Source organism: Ictidomys tridecemlineatus, chromosome X, assembly GCF_052094955.1.
Source record: "Ictidomys tridecemlineatus isolate mIctTri1 chromosome X, mIctTri1.hap1, whole genome shotgun sequence".
NCBI classification, from domain to species: domain Eukaryota; kingdom Metazoa; phylum Chordata; class Mammalia; order Rodentia; family Sciuridae; genus Ictidomys; species Ictidomys tridecemlineatus.
Genome location: NC_135493.1, coordinates 121477563 through 121503663, shown reverse-complemented (window position 1 = coordinate 121503663; position 26101 = coordinate 121477563). Strand labels below are relative to the sequence as shown.

Here is a 26101-nt window from a genome sequence, read left to right as displayed (position 1 = left end):
GACAGAGGGTGTCCACAGGACTGTGTCAGTTTTATTCTAGGTATGATAAGAATCCACCAGAAGATTCTTTTCATTTTTTCTAAAAATATATGTATTGCTTACAAGATAAAACTTTAAAAGTGGAATCTTAGAGGCAAGATGTTGCTCAGTGGTAGCAGGCATGAGACAGAGTTTCATTCCCAGCATTGCCAAAAAAAAGAAAAAAAGTTGAACATGGAAAACAAAACAAGACTCAGTAAAGAATGGAGGGTAGTTTTGGGAAAAAAATTATCCAATCCCTGTGATCTAAAGTTTCTGGGGGAGATGATAGAAAGTGAGGTCAAGGGACTATTCTTGGTTGTGTCTGGTTTCTCTTTACTGAATCTCAGACCTGTGACTGAGTCCAACTGGATCTGGAGCAAGCCTGACCTGAATCTGTGGTTCCCCAGATGATGGACATGAATGCCTTGGCTCCCACTCAGCTGGGCTGGCCCCCTTATCTCAACATTGTGAGACCAATGCCTCGTCCAATAAACAAGGACTTCTCTTCCCACCCTTCTTGAAGGAATTCCTAATATCCAAGAAGACAGGCTGATGCTCAGCCCAGACCAGGAAGGGTATGTGTCCAGCAATTGGTGGTATTAGATATTCCACGAGCATGAGGCTCCCTTTCTTGTCCCACCTCTGCACTCCCCATTCCCTGCATGGTTAGCATTCTTGGACAATCTCTATCATTCACCTTTGTACTTCAACTCACCCCACCCTGTTCCCCCAGAGGATTTGAGGCTGTGGCCATCCAGATGCTGTGGGGTAGGCTTCAGTTTGTGTCTTCTCTCTGAGGGGATGGGGAGGGCAGCGTACCCATCAGTCGGGTACACTGGCAGTCCCTCTTAACGCTATTGGGTGCCTGGTAAATAGCATCCCCCATTTCAGTGGAATTTTCACTCTAAAGATCAGCTGTGTAGACGAAGGGAGTGGTGCTCAGAGATCAGAATGGGAAATGATGCCCTTCTCCAAAGAGATGAGGAGGGAGGGAAACAGAGGCGGCTCACAAAGGGAATGAACTCTGGGAAGAGAGAAAACATTTTGTAGCCAGCTGTCTGGGAGGCCATAAGGAAATGACTCCTTCATAGTTTGCCTCCCACATCGTAACCAGTTCCTGCAGCCGCCCTCCCCTGGCCTCACTGGGAGCATGTGGGGGTGTATCTCAGCAGTGCAGGTTTTGTCTCTGGCTCTCGGGAGATTTAGCGAGCCCATAGAGACAGCAGCTCTCTGAAAGGGCTGGATTAGTGGATGCAGAATTTCTTCATTCCAGACCCTCTTCTTGGCTGGACAGTGCTGATGGCATCTTCAGAGTGGGGAGTGGGTCTCTGGTCAGACTAAGGAAGTCCAAGGTCAGAGGACATGGAAGACTGGTAAATGACTCTTGCCCATCCTGCAAGACAGCAGTCAGGTCTGGCCAGCAGGTGCAGGTGGCTCCCACATTAATGGCTGATGCCACTGAAACACACCCCAGAGTGTGAGTGCCCAACCCAGGGGAGCCCAGGAGCAGCCGGGTCACAGCTGAAGACCCTTGCTCTCTTATCCAACCACTGAATTGTTCCAAGTCCAGGCGAGTGTAAATCCTCCTTGGCCATTCTTTCATATCACTCTTTTATTTTCTTAGAGCAAGTAGAGACTTCAGTTCATGGCCATTTCCAAGATCGCAAGTACCACACTGTCTGTTAGTATTTAAAACTGGTATGTTGCACACCTGCAGCCAGAATTAGCCACTTAAATTTTGACTTGAAATCTGTCTTAATGATGTTTCTGAGGATTAGAATTAAAAGAACTCCCCAGCCAAAGAAAACAGCTACATAAGACAGGATCTCCAAGGCAAAGGGCCATACCTGCAAAGTTTGGCCCCTGCCCTGGAATTCATCAGGATACCCCCCGGCCGACCAGCTGCAGTCTCCTAATAGCCATCTTCAGGACCAACTCTACCTGCTGCCCTGGAAAACAAGCTGGCTCTTAAAATGGAGCTACCGAAGCTTTGGAACCCAAACCCTCAGCCCTGGTGAAGTCCATCTAGCAGAGTCCCCTGGGCCATCTCCCACCAGGCATCAGGTGAGGCTTTGTGTAAGGGCTACGGAGCACCTCTTACTTATCTGTTGTGTGCCCTGCTCCTGACTGATTAGGGAGCTCATTTCACTCCCGACCATCAGTCATCTGAGGACTGGAAACCTGCCCTTGCTCTTGCCCTTGGAAGGCATAGTGTTTCATGTTCTGGGATGTTCACCTTCTGTGTAGGACGGGTCCTTGGAAGCCTAACCAGCATCCAGAGTCCTGCCTTCTTGAACACTGAGTTCCAAGATGAATTTCTAAACACATGCCTGTGCCAAGGAGGGCTTCTTGATTACCCGCCCTGAGAGTCCAGACAGTTCTCACACTGTTCCTTCTAACCCAGTCCTGTGACCCCCACCTGCCCTACCAGGGGTGGGGTGAAGTAATGCACCCTCTAATGACAGTGGAGGGCATGCTCTTCACCCGGCTTCCTTCCAGAACTCCCAGGCTCCTCTGATCTCTGTTACTGGCTGTCAGTGAGACCTTCAGTTGTGTCATAGCTCTGACTCCCCAAAATTGATGAGAGAGGCTCTCAGACAGGAACACAGCAATTGTACCAATTTTAGGGATTAGGCCTACTCCTGCTGCTAGTTGCCTATAGGTACCCATTCTCCCTCTTTTCCTTATAACATAACCCAGAAGTTAGCCAGAGGAGCAGCATAGTAGGCTAACAGACTATTTCCTATGTCCTCTAGCAACTAAGCACAACCAAGAAACTAATTCTGGCTAATACTATGCAAGTGGCATTGTGTGAAACTCCTTTTAAAGCTGGCTTGGGAGAAAACAGGCCCCTTCTGTTCATTGATACACTTAGTTTGTTGGGGTCAATCCCCAGCACTAAAAACACACTAAATGGATCAACAAAATGTAGTATATATACACACACTGGAATATTATTCAGTTATGAAAAGGAATTATCTTAGTCATTTCTGGCTGTCATGATAGAATACCAGAGGCTGGGTGGCTTATAAAAAACAGACATTGAATGCTCATAGCTCTGGAGACTGCAGCCCAAGGTTTACATGTGGCAGACACAGAGTCTACTGAGGGCTGCTTCCTGGTTCAGAGATGACACCTTCTCACTGGGTCCTCACATGGTGGAAGAGGCTGGGAGCTCTCGGGGTCTCTTATAAGGACACTCAATCCATTCGTGAGCCTCCACCTTCATGACCTCATTGCCTCCCATGGCTCTGCTTCCTAACACCATTAGCTAGGGATGAGAATTTCAAAATAAAACTTGTTGGATGGGGAGGACATAAGACTCAGACCACAACAGGAATGAAGTGCTAATACATACTACAACATAGATAAACCTTCAATATGTTATGCTGAACTTAAGAGATCATATAGGAAATGTCCTATATTGCATTATTTCATTGATCTACAATGGCCAGAACAGGCATATCCATAGAGTCTAAAAATTTTGGTTGCCAGGGTGGAGGAAGGTGGGGAGAGATTGGGGAATGACTAATAAATGGTACAGGGATTGGGGGAGATGATTACAAAGTTGTAAAGTGGATGATATCAATGGTGCCCAGTGGTATACAACTGTGATCCCAGCTATTCTGGAAGCTGAGGCAGGGGACTCACAAGTTTAATGCCAGCCTGAGCAACTTGGTGAGACCCTGTCTCAAAATAATAAAATAGGGTTGGAGTATATAGCTAAGTGGTAGAGCACCTCTGGGTTCAATCCCCAGTATTACTAAAAAAAAAAAAAAATCTATCGACATACTGAAACTACTTGATTTTACTGTTAAATGCGTGGCTTTAGGGGCTGGGGTTGTAGTTCAGTGGCAGAGCACTTGCCTAGAATGTGTGAGGCACTGGGTTCTATTCTCAGCATCACATATAAATAAATAAACAAACAAATAAATAAAGGTCCATTGACAACTAAAAAATATTTTTAAAAACATGTAACTTTATAAACCCATTTTTAAAAAAGACAAAAAGCAAAAGCAAGCAAGGACTTTCTGATTGAAACAGACCAGGAACTGGGCGGGGGAGGGAATAAATGTCTCCTGGACTTAAGAGCTAGGAGACCTGGACACTTGCCCCGCTTGGCCACGTCCAATGTCTCTTAGTCAATTAGGTTCTGGATGTTGCTGTATGGTCAACATCCCAATGACAGTAACAGCTCAGACCCACTGAGCTCCCACCATGTGCCAGGCTCTACTCTAATCCATTTACATGTGTGATTGATGTTACGCTTTCCAGTGATCTTATGCAGTGGGTACCAGTTACACAGTGAGTGCCTGAGCAGGAGCTCAAACCTACTTATGCCCAAGGCACCAACCTCTGTGTGAGTCCTTGCCAGACAAACACCTCCAGCCCCAGCCCTCATCTGTTCCACTTTTAATATAAGATGTCAATATATACAGAAGTAGTTCTTCATACAGTCTTTGATGTATAGTGAAAAATTGTCATACCTGGGCACAGTGGCACACTGCTGTAATCCCAGCAACTCGGGAGGATGAAGCAGGAAGATCACAAGTTCAAGGCCAGCTTCAGTAATTTAGGCCCTAAGCAACTTAATGAGGTCCTAAATAACTCAGCAAGACCCTATCTCAAAATATAAAAATGGCTGGGCATATAGTTCAGTGGTAAAGCACTCCTGGGTTTAAGTCCCAGTACCAAAACAAAATTAAAAGAAAATTTTAAAAATTTGTCTAAATTCAGCAGGGCACAGAGACACACACCTATAATCCCTGCCTCTTGGGGAGGTAGGAGGAAGGCAAGTTCAAGGCTAGCCTGGGAATTTTAAGAAACTTAGCAAGACCCTATCTCAAAATAAATAGGCTGAGGGTATAGCTCAGTAGAAATCCCCTGGTTCACTATCCAGTACCTCCCCACACACAACTTGTTTATAGTCATACCAGTTTTTTTCTTTCTCTTCATTTTTAATGCGTCCAGTTCCAAATATTTGATTTCTTTTTTGTTTTTGTTTTCTTTTGGTGCTGGGGATTAAACCCAGGGCCTTGCACAAGAGTGTGATCTACCATCAATCATCCCCTCCTCTATCCCTCAAATATTTAATTTCTTGAGTTACTTATTGTCAAGATTTTAAAAACCTCAGCGTTTTAGGTGGTTTTTTGTTTGTTTTTTGCATTTCTGGGGACTGAACCATGAGTACATGTTAGGCAAGCACTCTACCATTAAGCCACGTTCCCAGCCCTGAAAACTTCAATATTTTGAATTGGCTTCTGGCCTGAGAATGAGCCGCCATAGATGCTTCTGGGTGGGGGAGCCAGCTGCCAGACTGACAGACAGTGTCTGCAACCCACCTTTGAATACTCAATGGCATCTCCTAATATTGCTCATAAAACACAACCAGGTTGGGCTGGGGATGTGGCTCAAGCGGTAGCGGGCTCACCTGGTATGCGTGCAGCCCGGGTTCAATCCTCAGCACCACATACCAACAAAGATGTTGTGTCCGCCAAGAACTAAAAAATAAATATTAAAAAAAATTCTCTCTCTCTCTCTGTCTCTCTCCTCTCTCACTCTCTCTTTAAAAAAAAAAAAAAAAACACAACCAGGCAGACCTCTGTGCCCAGTGAATACCTCAGTCCTGCCGATCTCCTTATCACAAGATAGGCGTCAACCGCGTAGCAGAAGAGCCACCAGAAACAGGCACTGTACAACAGCTGGATCCACATCTGTAAACAGCAAGAACCCAGCATCAAAGATTCTGGAAACACACGAGGCCTCCAGTCCCTCTGGGAAATGAGATGGCAGATGTGGGCTTCTTCTGACATCAAGGAGAAGCCCACGTGAGCTCACGGTCACATGTAGACAGTCTCTAGAACAGGGGTGGGCTGTGGCCCAAGAAGGACTTGTGCATCTGTGCTCTGCTTAGCAGGATCTGACTAAGGAGCCCCACCCAACCTCGCATTTGGTATGCTTGTAGGCATGAAAGATCGATGGGGGCTTTGAAGTAGAAGCTCTTTGTGGGCACGTGGCACTTGGAAAGTCCCTTGGAGGAGAAGGGGTGAGGAAGAGGCTGGAGGTATTAACTGCAGCAGGGAGGTCTGCGCCTCCCTGCTGTGGGCTGAGAGGAGGCCTCACGGAGGTGCAGTTAGGAAGCCCTGGAAGGCAGGGAGGAAAAGAAAAAAAAGGAACTGGGAATTCCGCTCCAGACCCAGTGATTCAATATCTACATTTGCTTAATTTAAGCCCTTCTTGTGAGCATCAATAAAATGAGGTGCGCCAAGCATAGTGTGTTTTGTGTGTGTGTGTGGGGGGCTACTTATTTATTTAATGATTTATGGATATAAGCCCTGGAGAGTTTGTGACAATACAGCGCTGGCCAGGCCCCACCCCAGGCTTCCTCATCTGTAGATTGGTGCACAGCCTGAGAATCTGCATTCCTCACAGGCTCCCAGAGGTTGCTGCTGCTCACTTTGGGGACCACAGCGCAACAGGCACAGAGGTGGGGAGGAGAGCACGCAGAGAGGGGGCACTTACCGCGCTCCCAACACAGAAAGCAGCAGGCCAGATGTCTGTTCCATTGCCATCAGAGATGTTTTCAACGAAATCTGGGAATCCCAGCCACACTGCCGACCGAAGGATGATCCCTAATAGAGAAGTAGATAAGGGGCTGTGGCTTAGCGGTAGAGCGCTCGTCTAGCTCGTGCGAGGCCCTGAGTTCGATCCTCAGCACCACATGAAAATATACAAATAAAATAAAGGTCTTGTGTCCAACTACAACTAAAAAATAAATATTAGAAAAAGAGAGAAGTAGATGACTCTAAGGCATCTGACTCTAATTCACATCTAAAGCTGACTAGTTACTTTGTAAAAATGACAGCTAGTAACACATATGAGAGAAACAGGAAGAGAGCAAGAGAGTGAGTAGGAAAGAGGAAGGGAAGGAGAGAAGGAGGAGAAAGAAAGGAAAGAAGGAAGAAAGGGAGAGAAAAGAAGGAAGGAAGGAGGGAGAGGGAAAAACACGTTCACGTGTTCAGAAAAAAGGGAGGAGAAGGAGGAGGAGAAAATGAAGAGGAAGAGGAGGAGGAGGAATGGGAAGGGGAAGGAAGAAGAACTGTTATTCAGAAAACCCATCTTATATTGGCAAATCGATCGCAGGCACTTCCATTTCAATTGAAAGCAACATCAGCCACAAGCTTGTCCTCCAATTTTTTGTTTGCTTGTTGACTTGGCATTACAAAGTGTTTATGTAAATAGCAATCTGTATTTCTTAGCTATATTTTTAATGTTCATGTCAATTATTCCTTACGTAGAGAATTATTTACAAAGCACAATTCTGAAGCTTAAATGTATAGTTCCTTCATTCTTTTGAAAACTACATGTAAAATTTTCAAAAATTAGATCTCAGTACTTTGCTTTGGACATTTATTATCTGTGAGTTTTCCTTGCTGGTAGGCTCAAATATTTAACATTCTTCAATTAGCACACACACACTTATGGTGTACATTACAGCTCTTTGCAAAGTAATGCAATGCCCTTTGTTTAAATGTATCCTGTTATGATTTAGGTATAAGTATCCCACAAAAGTCATGTGTGAGAGAGTATAAGAAAATGTAAAGGTGAAATAACCTAATATAACCTAATCAGGGCATTAATCCCCTGATATGGATGACCTGGGTGGTGACTGTAGGCAGGTAGGGTATGACTGGAGGAGGTGGATCACTGGGGTGTGCCTTTGGGGTTTCTATTTTGTCTGTGATGAAGGAAGTCTCTCTCTCTCTTTCTCCTTCCTGGTGCCAAGTCCTGAGCAGCCTTCCTCTGCCATACTCTTCTGCCATGATGATGTCTCACTTCCTGATGTCTCACCTCAGGCCCCAAAGAATGGGGTCAGCCATCTATGGACTAAGACCTCTGAAACCATGAGCCTCAAAATAAACTTTTCCTCCTCTTAAGCTGTTCTTTTTTTTTTAATTTTTTAATATTTATTTACTTTTTAGTTTTTGGCGGACACAACATCTTTGTTTGTATGTGGTGCTGAGGATCGAACCCGGGCCGCACGCATGCCAGGCGAGCACACTACCACTTGAGCCACATCCCCAGCCCTCTTAAGCTGTTCTTGTCAGGTCTTTTGGTCATAGCAATGAAAAGCCTACTAGTACACCACTGAATACATAGGTACTTGTAACACAACTAAGCATACATGTGCTATTTATTATGCTATTAAAGGAGATCTATGAACACTAGAAAGCTTAACCTACACCTTCCCACTATCTAGCCACTGCTAACAACAACAAAAACCAAACAAACAAAAAAACACCTTTTCTGTATAGTGCTTTATAATTTAGTGCTTTGAGCTCAGTGTAAGCCCTATGAGGTAGGCATTCGTTTTACTCATTTTCAGAGGGAGCACAGTCACCTGGCCTTCTCCTAACTTCTGCTCATTTTCCTACAACATCTTCCACCTCCCTCTTTAAAGGACACGGTGTTCTTCCACCAACTCTGAAAATATATTTGGTTATATCTTTATTTCCAGATATTCAAGTAACAGAAATAAACTACTATTAAGATCTCTTCCTAAAAAATGACTTAGTGGAATCAGGAAGAAAACAAATGTTTCATTGAATAATCCTGCACCAAAATGATGTTATCCCTAATAAGAAAAATTCCTTTCCTGTCTTATTCTTCAAGTCTGAGAAAATGACTTGAGGTTACATAATATTTATTTAAAATCAAGGTTTGGAGAGTCTTCAATCATGTTTTTGTCACTCTGGGCAAAAGGACAGAACAGAAATGGGTCCTGGGATACACAACACCTGTGTCCAGGTACCAGCTCAAAGTAGGGTACACCAGGCAGTTAATACAGGCTTCATAGGCTTTGCCTCAAGATAAACATTGCAAAAAAAAAAAAAAGTTCCAACAAGGTCAACACCATCAAGTAATTACAAAGTGTGGGCAGAATTTGAGTGTTTACTTGAACAAACCCACCATAAAATAACATTTATGGGACAACTGAACTAACACTGGCAACATTAAGAAATTGCTTTTAATTATTTTAAATTGATAATAACACCAGGGTTAAATATGCTTAAAATTCTTATGTTTAGCTGAGCCCAGTAGTACACACCAGTAATCTCAGTGACTCAGGGGTTTGAGGCAGAAGGATCACAAATTTGAGGTCAGCCTGGGCAACTTATCGAGACTCTATATCAAATAACATTTTTAAAAAGGGCTGGATTTTGTTTATTTGTATGAGACAGACCTTGCTAAACTGTTCAGGCTGGCCTTAAATTTCCAAGTCTCCTGTCTCAATCTCCCAGGCATGCACCGCTATACCAGCAACCTGTTTTAAAAACCCCAATCAGCATTTAGTTTTGTTTTTTGGTGGTACTAAGGATTGAAGATTAAATTTAGGGGCAACCTACCACTGAGCTACATCCCCAGTCCTTTTGATTTTGAGACAAGTTCTCACTAATTGCTCAGGCTGGCCTCAAATTTGTGGTTATTCAGCTTCAGCCTCCCCGGTTGCTGGGATTATAGGCAAGGGTCACTATGCCCAACCCTAGCAGCATTTTTCCTCTTGCGGCTTCTCATCTAATCAGGGCTGTGCTGAAACCCACACTCTGGTAGCCCTCCCTTGACAGTGGATTAGAGAGGAGATGATGCTAGGAATGCTGGGACCCAAAATTACCTCCCAGAAATAAAGGACTCTTTTTGTGAACCAAATGAGAGAGAGACAGAGAGAGAGAGAGAGAGAGAGAGAGAGAGAGAGAGAGAGAGAGAGCTTTTTAAGTGAAAACTAAGAAAAAGTTACTAAATAAGACCATAAAGGAATTGCCAGTAGAATTGCTTTGTATTTCTTGAAAAAAGTTTTAAAAGTAGAGAGGGAAAGGCTAGGGATGTAGCTCAGGAATACAGCATTTGCTTAGCATGTGCAAGGCCCTGAGTTTAATCCCCAGGACCACAAAAATAAACAAATAAATAGAGTTCTTATGTTTTAGTGCTCTATACTCAAATCTGAATGGATGAAATGACATGAAGTTTGAAATGTGGTTCAAATTAAGCCAGTAAGAAGGGAGAAGGGCAAGTACAGGGAGTTGGTGGAGAGTACATGAGGATGCATGATGGTTGTTTATATGTCATATCTACATTGATGTATGTTGGGAACTTTCCAACAAAAAGTTAAACAAAATGGCAAAACTCAACTTTAGAGTTCTATAAAATGTATCATGCTATAGTTTAAAGCAGATTCTATAAAATGTGTCATGTTTAAAGCAAAATTTGGCAAAATTGTTCCTTTGAGGGCTGATAGTAACCATATTTGGCTTTGTGGTGATACTTTCTCTGCCCAATATTCCGCCGTGTTCTGGTAGGGCAGATCTGGTCCTAGATGAGGTGAAATGCAGAGCCTAGCCGTGTTCTGTAAAACTTTATTTATGGACACTAACATTTAAATTCATGTATATTCACATGTCAGCAAATCTGCTTCGATTTAAAAAATCATTTTAAAATGTAAAACCGGTCCTTGGTGGGGGAGGAAGAGTTACAGAAAACGCTCAGCAGAAGGGGTTTGCTCTGCAGCCTGCACTTGACACACCTGGGTAAAAATCAAACCTGGGGCAGCCCAAGGGTGTTGCACAGTTGTAGGGCCTGCCTGAGGCTCTTGGTTCATCCCAGCACTGCAAAAGGAAGGGTTCAGGTAAAAAAATAAATAACGCACAAAAGAAGATGTGGTATAAAGTCGGTACAAAATAGCAAGGTGCGCACGCCCACCCATGGTCTCTGCTGGATGCACCCTTATTTTCCAGACTTTCCTTTACAACACTGTCCGAGGTTTTTCTAATAAGATCGCAATAACAAACACAGTGAACGCTTTTCAAAATTGAAGCAATGATCCTTAGACCTGAACTTTTCCCTCTTGCTTTGCAGAATCCCCTAGTCGTCCAGAGTAGTTCCTGGAATCAAAAGGCCTCCAGCTCCCGGCTTGGTGCTAGAAGCGCTCAGACGCGCGAGCCCTGGCACCGGCCGGGCACGGAGCAGATTTCCGTCGCGGGGCCACCGCGCACCCTCCACCCAGCACTAAGTGTGTCCCAGCGGTGGGCCGCGCCCTTACCTAGGCAGCCGAGGACGTCGCAAGCAGCAGCGGCCTTCAGGATGCGGGCCGAGGCAGGCGGGGAGGTGGAAGGGGCCCCGGGCCCGGCGGGTGGGCGCCGGGGCAGCATCTGCAGGAGGCCGAGCACCAGGCGGAGCCCGCCGCTGCCCAGGCACACCGCATGGAACGCCCGCGGCTGGAAGCTCAGCACGAGTTGCGTGGCAGCGTCCCGAGTGGGACAACAGAAGGTCCCCAAGCGCGGGGAGGCCATGGGCCGGCTCCGGGATGCGGCTCGGGTCTGCCAGGACCCCGCTGGCCGGCCTAGGTCATGTGCCGGGCTGGCTGAGGGAGGGGGACATCATGTGCCCTGGGCCTCTCCCCCACCTAACCGCCCCCGGTGCTTGCAGAAAAGGCGCCAGGGTTGGTGGGGGCTGTGCGCCCTCTGCAAAGACCACGAGGACTCACGAGGGTGAGGCTTGATCTGCAGGAGGAGGGGCAGGGGAGAAGAACCAGAGATAGGGGACGTCAGCTTTTCCCCTTCCCCAGCCCTTCCCCGTGGTTTAATTCTCCAGAATTTACAGCCTCAAATCTACCATGGCGTCTTGGCTGGTCTTGCTAGAAAACTGTGCCTCGGGAGACAGACAGCCGCTGTTTGGACTCTGAGATTCTGATATTGATGTCTTTGAGGCCCCACGCATGTATGCATCAACTGTGGCTCATGTCTATAAAACCATCTCTCTCAAGTAACGATGTGGTTAAAACAGTCTTTTGTGCATAGTCACTCTCCCCAATTGGAACAACCCCACGGAGGTAGAATTTTCATTTAAAATTCAGAAAGCCAAGCCCAGAGTTGCACTCCTGCAATTCCAGCTACTTGGGAGGCTGAGGCAGGAGGATCTCGTTTGAGGCTAGCCTCAGCAATTAAACAAAACCTTGTCAAAATAAAAAAGAGCTGGGGATGCAGTTCAGTGATAGAGTGCCACTGGGCTGGGTTCCCAGTGTGTGTATTGGGGGCCAGAGGTGGGGGTGGGGGTGAATTTCATTAAGATAATTCTTTAAGAAACAGCAGAATGGTGATTACCAGAGGCCAGGGATAGTAAGGATCAGATGAGGAGAGTCTGACCAATGATCCTAAGTTATATTGAAGATAGGAGCAAGAAGTTCTGATGTACCATTGCACAGTAGAGTGATGACCTGTACATTTCAAAAGCAAGAAGAATGGATTTTGAAAGTTTGTACTATAAAGAAATGATAAATATTTGAGGTGATAGACATGGTTAACTGGATTTAAACATTAATGCAATGCATATACATGTATCAAAACATTACATGATATCCCATTAATATGTACAATGTTTATATTTTATGTGCCAGTTAAAATAATTTTGAATAAAAAATAAGAGAAAACTAGTTTTTAAAATTATAGCATACTATGGGGCTGGGGCTAGGGCTCAGCGGTAGCTCACTTGCTTGGCATGTGCAAGGCACTGGGTTCGATTCTCAGCACTGCATATAAATAAATAAAATTTGGAGGCTGAGGTTGTGGCTCAGTGGTAGAGCTCTTCCCTTAAACCTCAGCACCACATAAAAATATATGAATAAAATAAAGGTATTGTGTCCAACTACAACTAAAAAATAAACATTTAAAAATGAATTAAAAAATTTAGAAAGTCTATCAACAACCAAAAAAAATTTTTTTAATTATAGCATACTAATGATAGCAAACAGAATAAAGCTGTTTTCCTCTTAAATTATTTAAGGATGTACAAAAGAGTCCCCTCTAGATTGTGGCTTTTATTAAGAAAAAAAAAAGGCAGTAAAACACTTGCCTAGCAAGTGTGAGGCCCTGGGTGTTCCATTCCAGCACAGAAAAAGAGAAGGAAAGAATGTAAGAAAGAAAGAAAAAGCCACCAGCTCTGTCATATACCACTTAGCCACTGTACGGTTTAGATGTAGTGTCCCCCAAAAGCTCATGTACGGACAGTGCAAGAAGGTTTGGAGGAGAAATTATTGGGTTATATCCTTAACCTAATCAGTGAATTATTCCCTGATGGGATTAACTGAGTGGTAACTAGAGACAGGTGGGGTGTGGCTGGAGGAAGTGGTTCACTGGGGGCAAGGCTACAGGGTATATAGTTTCTATCTGGAGAGTGGAGTTTCTCTCTGTTTTCTGATCATCATGTGAGCGACTACCCTTTGCCACACTCTTTCACCATGATGTCCTGCCTCAACTTGATCCCCAAGGAATGGAGCCAGCCACTTTTGGACTGAGACCTCTGAAACTGTAAGCCCCTAAATAAACCTATCCTATTCTACAGTTGTTCTGGTCGGGTCTTTCAGCAGCAAAAAAGGCTGACCAAAACAGCCATCTCCCCCGCCCTGTGTCTTTATTTTATTTTGAGTCAGGGTCTTACTAAGTTGCTCAGGCTGACCTCAGTTTATCAACCTCTTGCCTCCGACTTCCAAGTAACTGAAATAACAGGCCTGCAAGATGGCACCCTGTTTCAATTCTTTTCAATCAACCAACGCGAAAGTGTCCTTTTTGTTTGCAGGGGCTCTTCATTTAGACGAGAACACTTCTTTTCCCTCCCACCTCAATGGCTCATCTGCTTTGTACAATTGGAGCTCAGATCCTGGGCCTGCTTCCTCTGGGGACCACAGGCCTGCGTTTCCTGTTGGGTCCCCAAGGAAGACAGACAGGAGGCTTGCTCTGCCAGACGGGAAGCAGAGCCTTATTTAACAATGGGCTGCAAACGCCACCACTTCAAAAGAATCGAGACCTGGCACGTCTATAAACGCAGTGTGTTCGAGCAGCTGCCCTGCCAGAAGTCAGAGCAGACTGACGTTTTCAAAGACCTTAGGAGCTCTTCTGAACCACATACTTAGTCATACAAACAGTAGAAAGCACCCTAGAAAGACTCCCCAGACGTTGAGCTGGAGAAGCATAAAATCCTTATATCTGATTTGCACAGTCGAACTCCTCTTTCCTTCTCTCCTGGTACGCAGAGGTTGCTTCTGGTGGTTAGTGTGTGTGTTTTCCAAGGTCAAAGTGAAAGGAGTGGCTGCATGGGCTTTGTGTGGCCCAGCCATGCAAACCTGTTCGTGCATTTCAATTTGTTTTGAGTCCCTGCTGCACATGGCCTGGCCCTCTTCTTCCCATGCGCAAACCTGGGGGGAGGCCCTTGGTCAGAACTTTCTTGGGGAGGAAATTCTTGTAATTGTATATTCCTAGGCCCAAGTGGTACAGATGACTGCAAAGACGGGCCTCATAACAAAAAGGCAGAAGCCCTGGTTACAAAAGCCAGTTGGGCTGGGAGTGTAACACACTACTTACCTAGCACATGCAAGACCTGGGTTCCATCCCTGGCACCAGGAAATTTAAAAACAAATAAAGTAATTTAAAAAATTCTATTACCAAAGTGAAGAACTTGAAATTAGTACAAAAAATAAAACAGATGACAGAAGTTTTTCATGGAACAGTACAACTACAAATAAGAAAACATCCATGAAATAAAGCAAATACATGTATTCTATGTGCATGCACACACTTGGGAGGTAGAACATCTGAAAACAGTGTAGAAAAGTGAGATATACAAAGATGATACTGCTAAACATGGATTTAGAGAAATTGGTGTAGTAATAACCAGGACTTTTGAGTACTCGGATGTACATTCTTTTTTGCATCTTTACTCCATTGTTTTTGGCCTTTCTCCTAATTTAGCACCTGAATTCACTCTCTTTTTTCATGGATTGGACTTCCCAGGATATTTATCCCCTGGAAATGCTGTCATCTTCTCTTTCCATTCTATCTACAACCTGCAATTAGCCTGCCAGCCCCACTAGATCAGACGCACTAACTGCTAGAAAAGTTTCAGTGGGTTTTTCTCCCAGGCAATTTATTTTTCACAGAGAGACCCTGCCAGCCTCAGTCTCAGCTAGAAGGATTGTGTTCATGATAAACTTGGATATCCTGTAGAATCCAGGGGAGGAAGGAGATGGGGCTGATGGATGGTGAGGAGACTGTCTGCAGTAATGTGAATTTAAATTATAAATTAGACTTAAATAAATAATGTATGGAGTGTGGGCAGAGTGTGCTCTGAATTTTATATTAATCATCTCATTTAATATGAAGAATGAGCCTTGCAGGTGGGTCTTACTGATACCTAATCCTAGGTAAAGAATACTAGTGTGTGGGGAGAGCTGTATTCCAATAAAATTTTATTTATTTACTGGGGATTAAACTTAGAGGATCCTAACCACTGAGCCACATCTCCAGCCTTTTAATTTTGAGACAGGATCTTGTTAAGTTGCTGAGGCTAGACTTGAACTTGCCATCCTCCTGTCTCAGCCTCCCAAGCCTCTGGGATTACAGGAGTGCACCACCATGCCCAGCTAAAACCCACTTCTTTAACAAAGATCTCAGACACAATTTTATTAACTTTAGTCATCATGTTGGATGTCAGATCTCTGAACTTGTTCATTCTTCAGTCTGCTCTTTTGTCTTCTTAGATATGTCGTCCACTTCCTGCAGTACCCCTCCCGGAACGTGGCAACACTCTTTCATTCTCTGTCTCTGTGTGCTTGAGCTTTTTCCTTTTTTAAAATTTCACTTATCTGTGAGATCATATGGTCATTTTCTTTCTGTGTCTGGCTTATTTCACTTAACATAATGTCCTCCCAGTTCATTGATGTTGTGAATGGCAAGATCTTCTTTATTTAGTGTGTGTGTGTATGTGTGTGTGTGTGTGTGTGTGTGTGTTTTGCTGGGAATTGGAACTCCGGAGCCTTGTGCATATGAGGCAAGCACACTATCAATTGAGCTATATCTCCTGTCCAGGATCTTCTTTTTAAAGGCTGAATACTATTTCACATTATAGATAAACCAGTAGGTAGATATAAAGGAAGTGATTTTACCTCTTTCAGGTATATATCCAGAAGATGATTGCTGAGTCACATGGTAGCTCTCTTTTTAATATCTCGAGGAATTTCCATACTCTTTCTCCATGGTGGCTCTATCAATCTGTAGTCACATCAACAGGACACTCAAGGTCCCGTTTCTCTGCACCCTCACCATTTACTTTCTCTTTCTCTGAAGACCCCCCTCTTTGAGATGGGAGTCTTACTATATTGGTCAGGCTGACCTTCCACTCCTGGAAGTGCCATCCGCAGCCTCCTTTCAGCTCTATTGCAGACTCAACAGCGTCCTTGCTTTTCTATTCAGTTGAAGATAAATTTACCAAGGTACTATATGCAAATTGAGCAAAGATAAAGAGACAACCTATGTCCAATAAATAGGGAACATTATCAGACCTTAATAAAGAAGAACATGTAAAGAACAAAACCTTTGCTAGCAACAAATAAACTAACCAGTCATAAAGGTAAGAAATACAAAGTGGAGGGCTGGGGTTGTGGCTCAGTGGTAGAGAGCTTGCCTAGCATGTGGGAGACACTGGGTTCGGTCTTAGCACTGCGTATAAATAAATGAATAAAATAAAGGTCCATCAACATCCAAGAAAGAAAAAAAGAAAAGGAATACAAAGTGGAGTGGAAAGAGATAGGGATTGAGTGTGGTTTAAAATTATATTGTAGCAAGTGCAGTGGTGCCTGCCTATGATCCCAACAACTAGGGAGGCTGAGGCAGGAGGATCATAAGTTCAAGACCAGCCTCAGCAACTTAGCAAGATCCTGTCTCCAAAAAGGGGGCAGGGGGATTGGGGTGTCAATTCCCAGTACAAATAATAACAATGACAACAATGATAATAACAATAATAAAATAGGATTGAGATGTAGCTCAGTGGTAGAGCACCCCTGGGTCCAATCCCCAGTTACCAATTATATTGTAGCCAATGCAGTGGCACACCCCTATAGTCCTAGCTACCCAGGAGGCTGAAGCAGGAAGAAAATTTGAGCCTAGGAGTTTGAGACATGCCTGAGCAAAATACCAAGACCCCCATCTCAAATAAATAAATAAATGGTGCCTTTTTAAATAGGGAGTCATTTGAGATGACATCAGGCCTGAGAACAGTGCTGTACTTGTCAGACTTAATGTGGACTCAGTTGTAGATCTTATTATAAGGCAGACCTAATTTAGGATGTCTGGGGTGGGACTCCAAGCTCTGTATTTCTAGCAAGCTCCCAAGAGATGTGAATGCTACTGGCCTATGGCTCCTGCACCAAATAGCAAGGCTCTAGAGCTTCTGTTTACCCCTTGAAAAACAAAAGGAACTCCTAGGCCATATTTGAAATGGGCAGAGCTTGATTCAGAATAGATGTAGAATAATTGATTAGCATGCAGATAAGTCAAGAAACCTTTTTTATTGGGGGGGGGATTGAACCCAGGGATGCTTCCCCACCAAGTCTCACTAAAGGTCTCACTAAACTGTTTAGGGCCTCACTAAGTTGCTGACTCTGGCCTCAAACTTGTGATCCTCCTGCCTTAGCCTCCAAAGATACTGGGATTACATGTGTGTTCTACCACGCCTGGCACCAAGGATGAGTCAAGAGTGGAAGTATTGGTCTAGGAATGATGAACAACACCCTTCCTTCCAGATTCTGAAGGCCCCAAGGCATGACAAATGTTTGATATTAACCCAAGACAGAAGTAGGATGCTGGGAGCAAAAGAGAATAAATAGAAGGGGAAGATGATGATTAAGGACTTGGTGAAAGAAATTGAAGTGATATTATGTTGAGAAACAGAATGCCCTGGCAATTTTCTTTGCAGGAAACTTAAAGATTTTTTACCCCAGTAGAGATAGAAGTGGAGGACAGTAAACTCCTGGAAGAAGCTCTTTGCCGAAGTGGGCTGCTCACTGCCCTCAAATGGATCTTACCCCATTGCTAACCATCCTACCATCTTCTCCACCATCTTAATGCATTTTTAATGATTTTCTTCATGCACCATCTTAAATGCTTTCTCCATGGAAGTCAACCAGTCACTTGTTAACTGTGAGAATAAAGCTCTGATGGAAGGCAAATCAGGATTTGCCTCACAGCAATTCAATTTTCAATTCACAGCTCAATTTGCTGGCCCACATCCATTCCAGAAAGAAAGAACCATTGATGACAGCCTGGTGACGTAAATTTACCAACAGAAACAGTTTTAGTCTAGCTCAAAAGTTGAAACTGACATTCGTGATGGAATAAACACCAAGTAAAAAGAATAGGAGACCAGAAATGTTTTGAAAGCTCACTGTGATGTGAGCAGCAAATACTGTTCATTTAAATGATGAATGACTAAGACTAAGAGCCACAAATAGGCAAGAACCATCAGGGATAGTTCAAAGTTAAGTTAATGTCAAGCAAGGTGTTTTGCATGTAAATCCACATTTTTTCATTTTTGGATACGCATGAAAGCATAGATAATTCTAATTTCCTTCATGGTAAGAAACTATTGGGCTCAAATGTGCAAATTTATCATTCTTCATAACAGAAAGAATGTCAGGGTTTCAGTTCAGTTGACCTTATTCTGTATGCTGACATTTGGACTCTGGTTCTAAAGGGGAAAAAAAAAAAAGTTTTGTTTTCAAAGAAAATTTTTAATACCCAAAAAATAAGGTAATGAGTTTGAGACCTGAGGCTCAACTATGTATTTGAGTTCAGTTGTCTCTCTGACGTAGTTTTGAAAGCGCACACGCACACACACACATTTTTTTGTATCCACATAAGAGAATTAACTTCATGGAATTATAGAAAAAAGTTACGGGCTGGGGATGTGGCTCAAGCAGTAGCGCACTCGCCTGGCACGCGTGCGGCCCGGGTTCGATCCTCAGCACCACATACAAACAAAGATGTTGTGTCCGCTGAAAACTAAAAAATAAATATTAAAAAAGAAAAAAGGGGAGGGATAGTGTTTAAAAAAAAGTTGCATACTTAGAAGTTGAACTTAGAAAAAGTTTTGTGCTTTGAAAATCATGAATATGTTAATGATTTGTTCAATCAACATTCAATAAGTCAGGCTAGGGGTGTAGACAGCTCAGAAGTAGAGGTCTTACCTACCATACATGAGACCCTGGATTTATCCCCTGTACACCACACACACATACACATACACACTTACAACCAGGAATGTAGCTCAGTGGTAGAGTGCTCACCTAACGTGCTCAAGGCCCTGAGTTCAATCTCCAGTACAGGGGGAAAACCCAATATGTCCATTTTAATTTGAAACGATGTTTTCAATTTTAAATGAAGTTCTGAATGTGCAGAGGTTCTTAAATATTGCATCTTCACTAAAGTTGAAAGACATTAATACCACCACCAGGGAAGGATCCATTTCCCAGCTTCTCTATTTTTTGGCAGGATTCAATTCTTTGTTGGCCAGAGGCCTCTCACTTCCTCCCTTTGTCGACCTCCCAATGGGCAGCTCAAAACACGGCAGCTGATGCACCATGGCCAGTCATAATCTGCTGTGGAGAGCATCCATCACAGCTACTCTCAGGGTGATCTGATGGTATGGGGGCCTGGAAGGTTCATACCCCACTCCTGTCTATCAGTCACCTACTGTGGGTTGCCCCGTGCTGTGGGGGTGGTGGTGGGTGCCGACAATTCAGCTTCCAGGAAAATCAATGAGAATATCCTCAGAGTGAGTTCCACTTTCTTGTTGCACCCTCCTACAAGGAAATGAAGAACTGCTACTTCGGAGGAGAATGTTAATGGGATGCAAGGGCTGCAATCTGCTTTTGCTACCCTCTCCAGCCTGGATTAAATCTGCATTGTCTGACCTTGTGGAATGGAATAGACAAAACTGCTGGGGGTTGACTGGGGAGCTTTAGCAGGGTAGAGCATGTAGTAGTGGCTTGTGTCTTGGCATAAAACCCTTCCCCAGCAGCTCCACCGATATTCCACACAAGAAATGGGTTTTTGAATGTGGGCTTAGAGCCCAGGGAGCCTGATTTGGGGTGTTATTGGGCACTGACCTCATTTGATGAAGCCCAAGAATCTTAGGATACGCCCTTCCTCTATGAGGTGGCAAGGAGAGGGATAGTATGTCTGAAAGAGGAGGGGCATTAAATTATTATCTGACTGCCTTCCATGAGCCAGCAACATTAGGTACTTAATGTACCTCATCTTGCTTAACCCTTCCCTCCCGCTTGTGGCTCATCTCTTTTACCCCTATATCACGTACCAGAGGAGGTGAGGCAACTTGTCCAAGGCCACTGAAGGGTGGAGTTGAGAATCAAACCCACAGAGGTTACTCCAGGAACTCTTCCTCAAGATATCAAAAAACATCAGACCAAGGAAAGGGACCCTCTCGTCCACCATCATTTGTTCATTTTCTCCTTCCTTCCTTTCTTCCTTTCTTTCTTCTTAGCACTGGGGATTGAACCCAGGTGTGCTTTATCACTACCCTTTTTAAATTTGAGACAGGGACTTGCTAAGTTGCCCAAGCTGGCCTTGAACTCGATAAATCCTCCTGCCTCAGCCTCCCCAGTAGCTGTAAATATAAGTGTGCACCACCACACCCAGCTGACCCCAGCATCTTGAAGCAACATGGAATCCACTCTGGAGAAGTGGAGATGGGTCACTGATGGCTGGATTCTGTGCCTTGTTGAACCAAACTATGTTTTCAAGGAAGTGTGTGTGTGCGTGTGTGCATGTATGAGCTAGATGGGATGACTGGGATGGCCCTCAAGTAGATATGTTACATTTCAAAATGTTGTTCAATTTTTAACCTAATGGTTCTTTCTGCAATTGTTCTGTCATATTAATAGAGTAAAATAAAATGATCATTATTTCCGGGATGACTATGTGCCCTGGAGTCCTCATTTACTCAAGACTGTCAAATCTCAGATATCTAACAAAAAAGGACTAAATATAATCACTGACCACAGATTTTGGCTAATGGATGGCTTTATCTATTTATTTTTGGTGCTAGGGATTGAATTTAAGGACTCATAAATGCTAAGCACACGCTGTCATTGGGTTACACCAACAACCCAACTGTAGCTAATTGTGTAATGACTACCTCACTGTCACTCAAGTGGCCCAGGAGCGAGGAATAGGAAATCCACATTAACCTCAGGGACTTGGCCTGCGGTTAGAACTAGTGTGTGGCAGGCCAGCACTTCCTCCCCTCACCCCTTCAGAAGCATTGTCTGAGATTCACACTGGAGCACACATCTCACTATCAGAATCTCTGAAAGACATGAATGTTGAAGATGTGCCTAAGTTAATTCCTCCTAGTGGAACTTGATGGTTTAAATGCAATGACGTTTTTTTCTTTTTGGGGGGTGGGTATCTTTTTGCTTTGCCTTTGATGAAACACATAGTGACCAGGTATATAACCTAAGGCTCTCTAGCTTGTGACATTTCTTTTTTATTTTCTTTTCCTTCCTTCCTTCTCTCTCTCTCTCTCTCTCTCTCTCTCTCTCTCTCTCTCTCTCTCTCTCTCTCTCATGTGTGGCATTGAGGATGGAATCTAGAGCCTTGCATATGCTAGGCAATTGTTCTACCACTGTGCTACACCCATAGCCCTTTTTAATTTACTTTGAGACAGGGTCTGGCTAAGTTGCCCAGGATGGCTGGAGCTTGCAATCCTCCTACTTGGATGGAAGCCCAGTAGTTAGGATTGCTTGGGTGACATTTCTTTAGTGTATCATAGGGGGCCAGAAAACCTTTCCTTGAAGAGCCAAATAGAATATATTTTAGCTTTTGTGGGTCAAATAGTCTTTTTGTTGCAATTACCAAACTGTGATAGGCAGAGCAGCCATAGGTAGTAGGTAAATGAATGGACATGGCAGTGTGCCAATGAGCTGTTATTTACAAGAACAGGTGGCCAGTCCTCAGTCCATAATTGCCATGCCCCACCCTCCGCCAATATATCAAACTAAGTAAAAAAAATACAACAAAAAACAAGGAGTTTTGCATAGACCTTTGCAACATATTTGCTGGATTGTTAGGGAATTTGTGCTTTAGAAGATAAGAGAAGCTATGTAAAGAAGCAGCAGCTGCAAGACATGTTAGATGCATAAGTTCAGGAGAAGCATACAGGGATAGAGAGGGATGGGAGAACCAAGAAAGTCTTAAATATTTTTCCTAAATTGGCTACCAATAGTGACCACTGTCCTAGCTACTCTTGTCCTCTACCTGAGAAACGTACCTAACAGCCATGGTTGCTTGGCAGGCTGAGTAGTGAGCTCCAGTGCTGACCTGGTGCACTTGCCCAGATGCCTCCAATTCAGTGGCAGTGTTGACTCCAAGCACCTTCCCTCTGGGGATCCCCCTTGCTCATCCTCAACTGGGATCCTGCCAACTGTATGATCTGCAGGACAGGATGAGAATTTCTTCTTCTCAGTAGAGAAACCTGAGAATTGCTACCTTCCCCATACCCTGAAGGTAGTTATCATCAGTGGTAAGTTACGTGGATAGCACTGACATGACGAGATGCAGTAGACCCTCTTTCCTAAATCCCACCATCCCAGTCTGTTTATAAGAAAATATCAGGCAAACACAAGTGATGGACATTCTACAAATACCTGACCTAACCATCGATCTTTCAGGGTCAAGAAAAGCAAAGAGGTATTGGGGGTGTGTAACTCAGTAGCTCAGGGATAGAGTGTTTGCCCAGCATGTGCAAGGCCCTGGGTTCTATCCCCAGCATTGCAAAGAGCAACAGCAATAACAAAAGAGAAACTGTCATGGAATGGAGGCTCAATGGCTAAATCAAATGTGGGCTCCTGGGTAGGAACCTCTGATAGAAAGAGGACAACATGGGCAAACTCAGGAAATCAAATAAAGTCAAGAGTTTTGTTAATAGTAATGAAGTGATATTCATTTCTAGTTTTGGCAAAAGCACCTTAGAAAGACAGTTATAAAAGTGCTGTCATTAATATTCAGGTAAACTAAGAAAAAAGCATGAGATTTCTCTGTACTATCTTTCTAAAATAAAACTTTTAAATTTTCGTGTTGTGGATTGAAGCCAGGGCGTCACACCCAGGTGAAACCCCAGCCCCTCAGTTATTTTATTTATTGCTACCAGAGATTTAGCCCAGAGGTGCTTAGCCATTGAACCACATCCCCAGCTCCTTTTATTTTGAGACAGGGTCTCGCTAAGTTGTTTGGAACCTCACTAAGTTGCTGAGAATCTTGCTAAATTGCTGAGGGTAGTCTGAAACTTGTGTTCCTCCTGTCTCAGCCTCCCAAGCTGCTGGGATTACAGGCATGGGCAACCACACCCGGCCCAAATTTACTTCTTGTTGTTGTTGTTGTTGTTATTATTATTATTATTATTATTATTATTATTCCAGGGATTGAACTCAGGGGCACTTGGCCACTAAGCCACACCCCCAGCCCACTTCAATCCTCCAAAACTGAAGAGGCAGTGACTTAGTTTCCAGGCCTCTTTCCCTCCCTTTGTATTTTATTTAGAGACAGGGTCTCACTGAGTTGCTTAGTACCTTGCTTTTGCTGAGGCTGGCTTTGAACTTGAGATCCTCCTGCCAAACTGTTGGGATTACAGAGTGCACCACTGTGCCTGGCTCAAATTTACTTTTAATAAGATGAAAATCACAAAATATTTCCTGTGGGGTTTCCATATATATAATTATGCAAACATAAAGAATTACCACAAATTGGGATGTAACTTAGTGGTAGAGCACTTGCCCAGCATGTTCAAGGCCCTGGGTTCAATCCTCAGTATTGCAGAAAAAACAAACAAAAGAAAATTATCATAATCAACTAAATTTTTAGAATCTTCCTACATTGACTTGGAAGAAATTGTCTGTACAAGGAAAAACCCTACTGTCTTTTTGAACAGTTGTCCTCCTTTACTTCCTTCCTGTTGTTTTCGTTGCTAGTCAAATAGTTTAGTGACACATTCAATTGAAGCAAATATTTTGGCCAGCAGCCAGTGAAGGAATTTCCCAAATCCCACTTAAGCAGTCTTCCAAAACTGAAGCAGCAGTGGCTTAGTTTCCAGGCCTCTTTCCCTTCCAGCATAGTATCCGAATTATTTCAGTGCTAAGGACACGAAGACTACCTATATGTGTTTGTGGTTGTGGAGTGGGCTGGGAGAGAGGGAGGGAGGGATCTCCACAGTGATCATGACACACCTGGACATGTCCAATTGCTTGCAGGCCAGAGAGGGGTTTGCATGCCCAGGTGAAGGACAGAAATAAAGTTAGGGTCTCGGTGTCAACAAAGAAAGAGTCTGAGCTCCGGGAAGGCTAACTTCAGTCCCCTTGATGGCTCAGCCACTGTGAACTGGTGCACATGCTTCTAAGCTCTGTGGCGAGACACGTTTGAGTAAATGAACACCAGCCTCTTCAGAGTACCCAAGAAGACAATAGGACTAAATACAACGGGGTACCCTAAATGGGATCCCAGGACTGAAAGAAGGACATTAGGGGAAAACTAAAGGAATCCCAAAGGTACATCTGTTAATAATAAGGCACCCATGTTGGTAAATAACTGCAACAAATGTGCCATGATATGTAATCTGGGGAAGCTAGGGGTGGGGTGCATGGGAGCTCTGTGCTGCTAACTCAATGTCCTTACAAATCCAAAGCTGTTTGAATGCCAGCTGCCAGCAGAAACTGCAAGGGCAAAGAAATAGTCTCTCCCAGTGACTCCGGAGTGGGCACAGCCCGGCCCACACCTGGATTTCAGATTTCTGGCTTCTAGAACTGTGAGAGAGAAAAAAATTGTCTGGATCTAAGCCACCAAATTTATAGTAATTTGTTATAGTAGCTCTAATAAACTAACAGTGCATCTCACTGCAACCTGCCCTAATGAAACTCATTGCTTCCCCTTGCCTGCTCCTCCACTCCCATTTATCCATCAAGCTCCACTAGGTTACTTAGGTGGAGCTCCAGGAGTTGTTTTTGACACCATCCTCACTTCCTTGTGGATGTCTTTGAGTCCTCCCCTCCTGAGCTGTGCCATTGTCTCTTCCTGGACAGCATCTGCCTTTTAAAGCATTTTTTCTATATGCCGCGCTGAGGATGGAGCCCAGGGGCTACTGCGGGCTAGGCAAATGCTCCACCATTGAGATATACCCCAGCCCTTTCCCTCTGCTCATGCCAATCAGCCCAGATGGCCAAATCTCCCAGGTGTTTCACTGGTTCCCTCCATAGTTTCTGCAGATCCCCATCTCCCTCCCCTTTTCCACTCTGAAATCCTCAAGCATCAGCAGAACCACTCAGTCTGCAACCTCCTCTCCAAACGTTTCCTGATGCAGCTGGCTCGCATGGAGGCCTGGCTCTGCCCAGGTCTCTTCCTGTGCCTCAGCCCTGGGTGCAGGCTCATTTCTCCTCCCACTCTGCCAGGCTACCACAGGGGGTAAGGGAAGACGACCTCCTGGTTCCCACCAACCCTTCCAGACAACCAGCTCTCTCCCTCCTTGGAAAAAACTGTATCATGAAGCTGCTATGTTCTGGGCACATGCCCTCAGTGAAATTATTTGCTGATAGCCAAGTCATGCCCCTTCATTCCCTGTAGCAGTCGGTGCCATCTGGTGAGATATATATATATATATATATATATATATATATACCTCTAGCCCTTCTTACGTTGAGACAGGATGTCACTAAATTTCCCAGGCTGGCCTCAAACTCCCCATCTTCCTGCCTCAGTCTCCCACGCAGCTGGAGGACAGGTATGTACTACCTTGATAAATCTTTACTATTCAAATGTCCATGTAGATGATTCCTCTATTTCTGTGGCCTTTCAGTTCCTCGACTGGTCATCTTGTCCTCCTTGACTTTAACTACCACACTGAATCACACCTTCATCTCTGTCCCTACCAGCAGTGGCTATGATCCCTCCACAACCTCAAGGTCCACCCTTCAGATAACCGGGGTGTGGGGTAGGACTACAATTAGAGTGCCCCTTCAGACATGAGGACGATCTTTCAGAACCTGGCTTCAGCATTGTCAGGAACCTTCTATCCTCACGAAGAGTTCTGCTTTCCATTCCTGAGGCTTTTCAACATTCCCATGAAGGACTGTCCTGTCAACGGGCAGTCTTCACTCCTGGGTCTCCACTTGCTGAACCTTCCCTCAACTTCCTCT

General features: G+C 44.2%; 1 protein-coding gene across 2 annotated transcripts in view; it reads right to left on the bottom strand.

Annotated features, from left to right (window-relative positions):
* Positions 1 to 11556, bottom strand: part of Gpr143 (G protein-coupled receptor 143) — a 39422-nt gene extending 27866 nt beyond the window's left edge. The window contains exons 1-3 of one of the 2 annotated variants that reach the window (XM_021733422.3): positions 11117 to 11556; positions 6544 to 6653; positions 5641 to 5735 (exon numbers count right to left, since the gene is read on the bottom strand). In XM_021733422.3, the coding sequence (XP_021589097.2) occupies positions 5641 to 5735; positions 6544 to 6653; positions 11117 to 11366 (455 nt within the window). In that variant the 5' untranslated portion in view covers positions 11367 to 11556. The remainder of the gene's footprint in view (positions 1 to 5640; positions 5736 to 6543; positions 6654 to 11116) is intronic. The other variant, XM_005335543.5, reaches the window with a different exon arrangement.
* Between the last annotated feature and the right edge of the window lie 14545 nt (positions 11557 to 26101).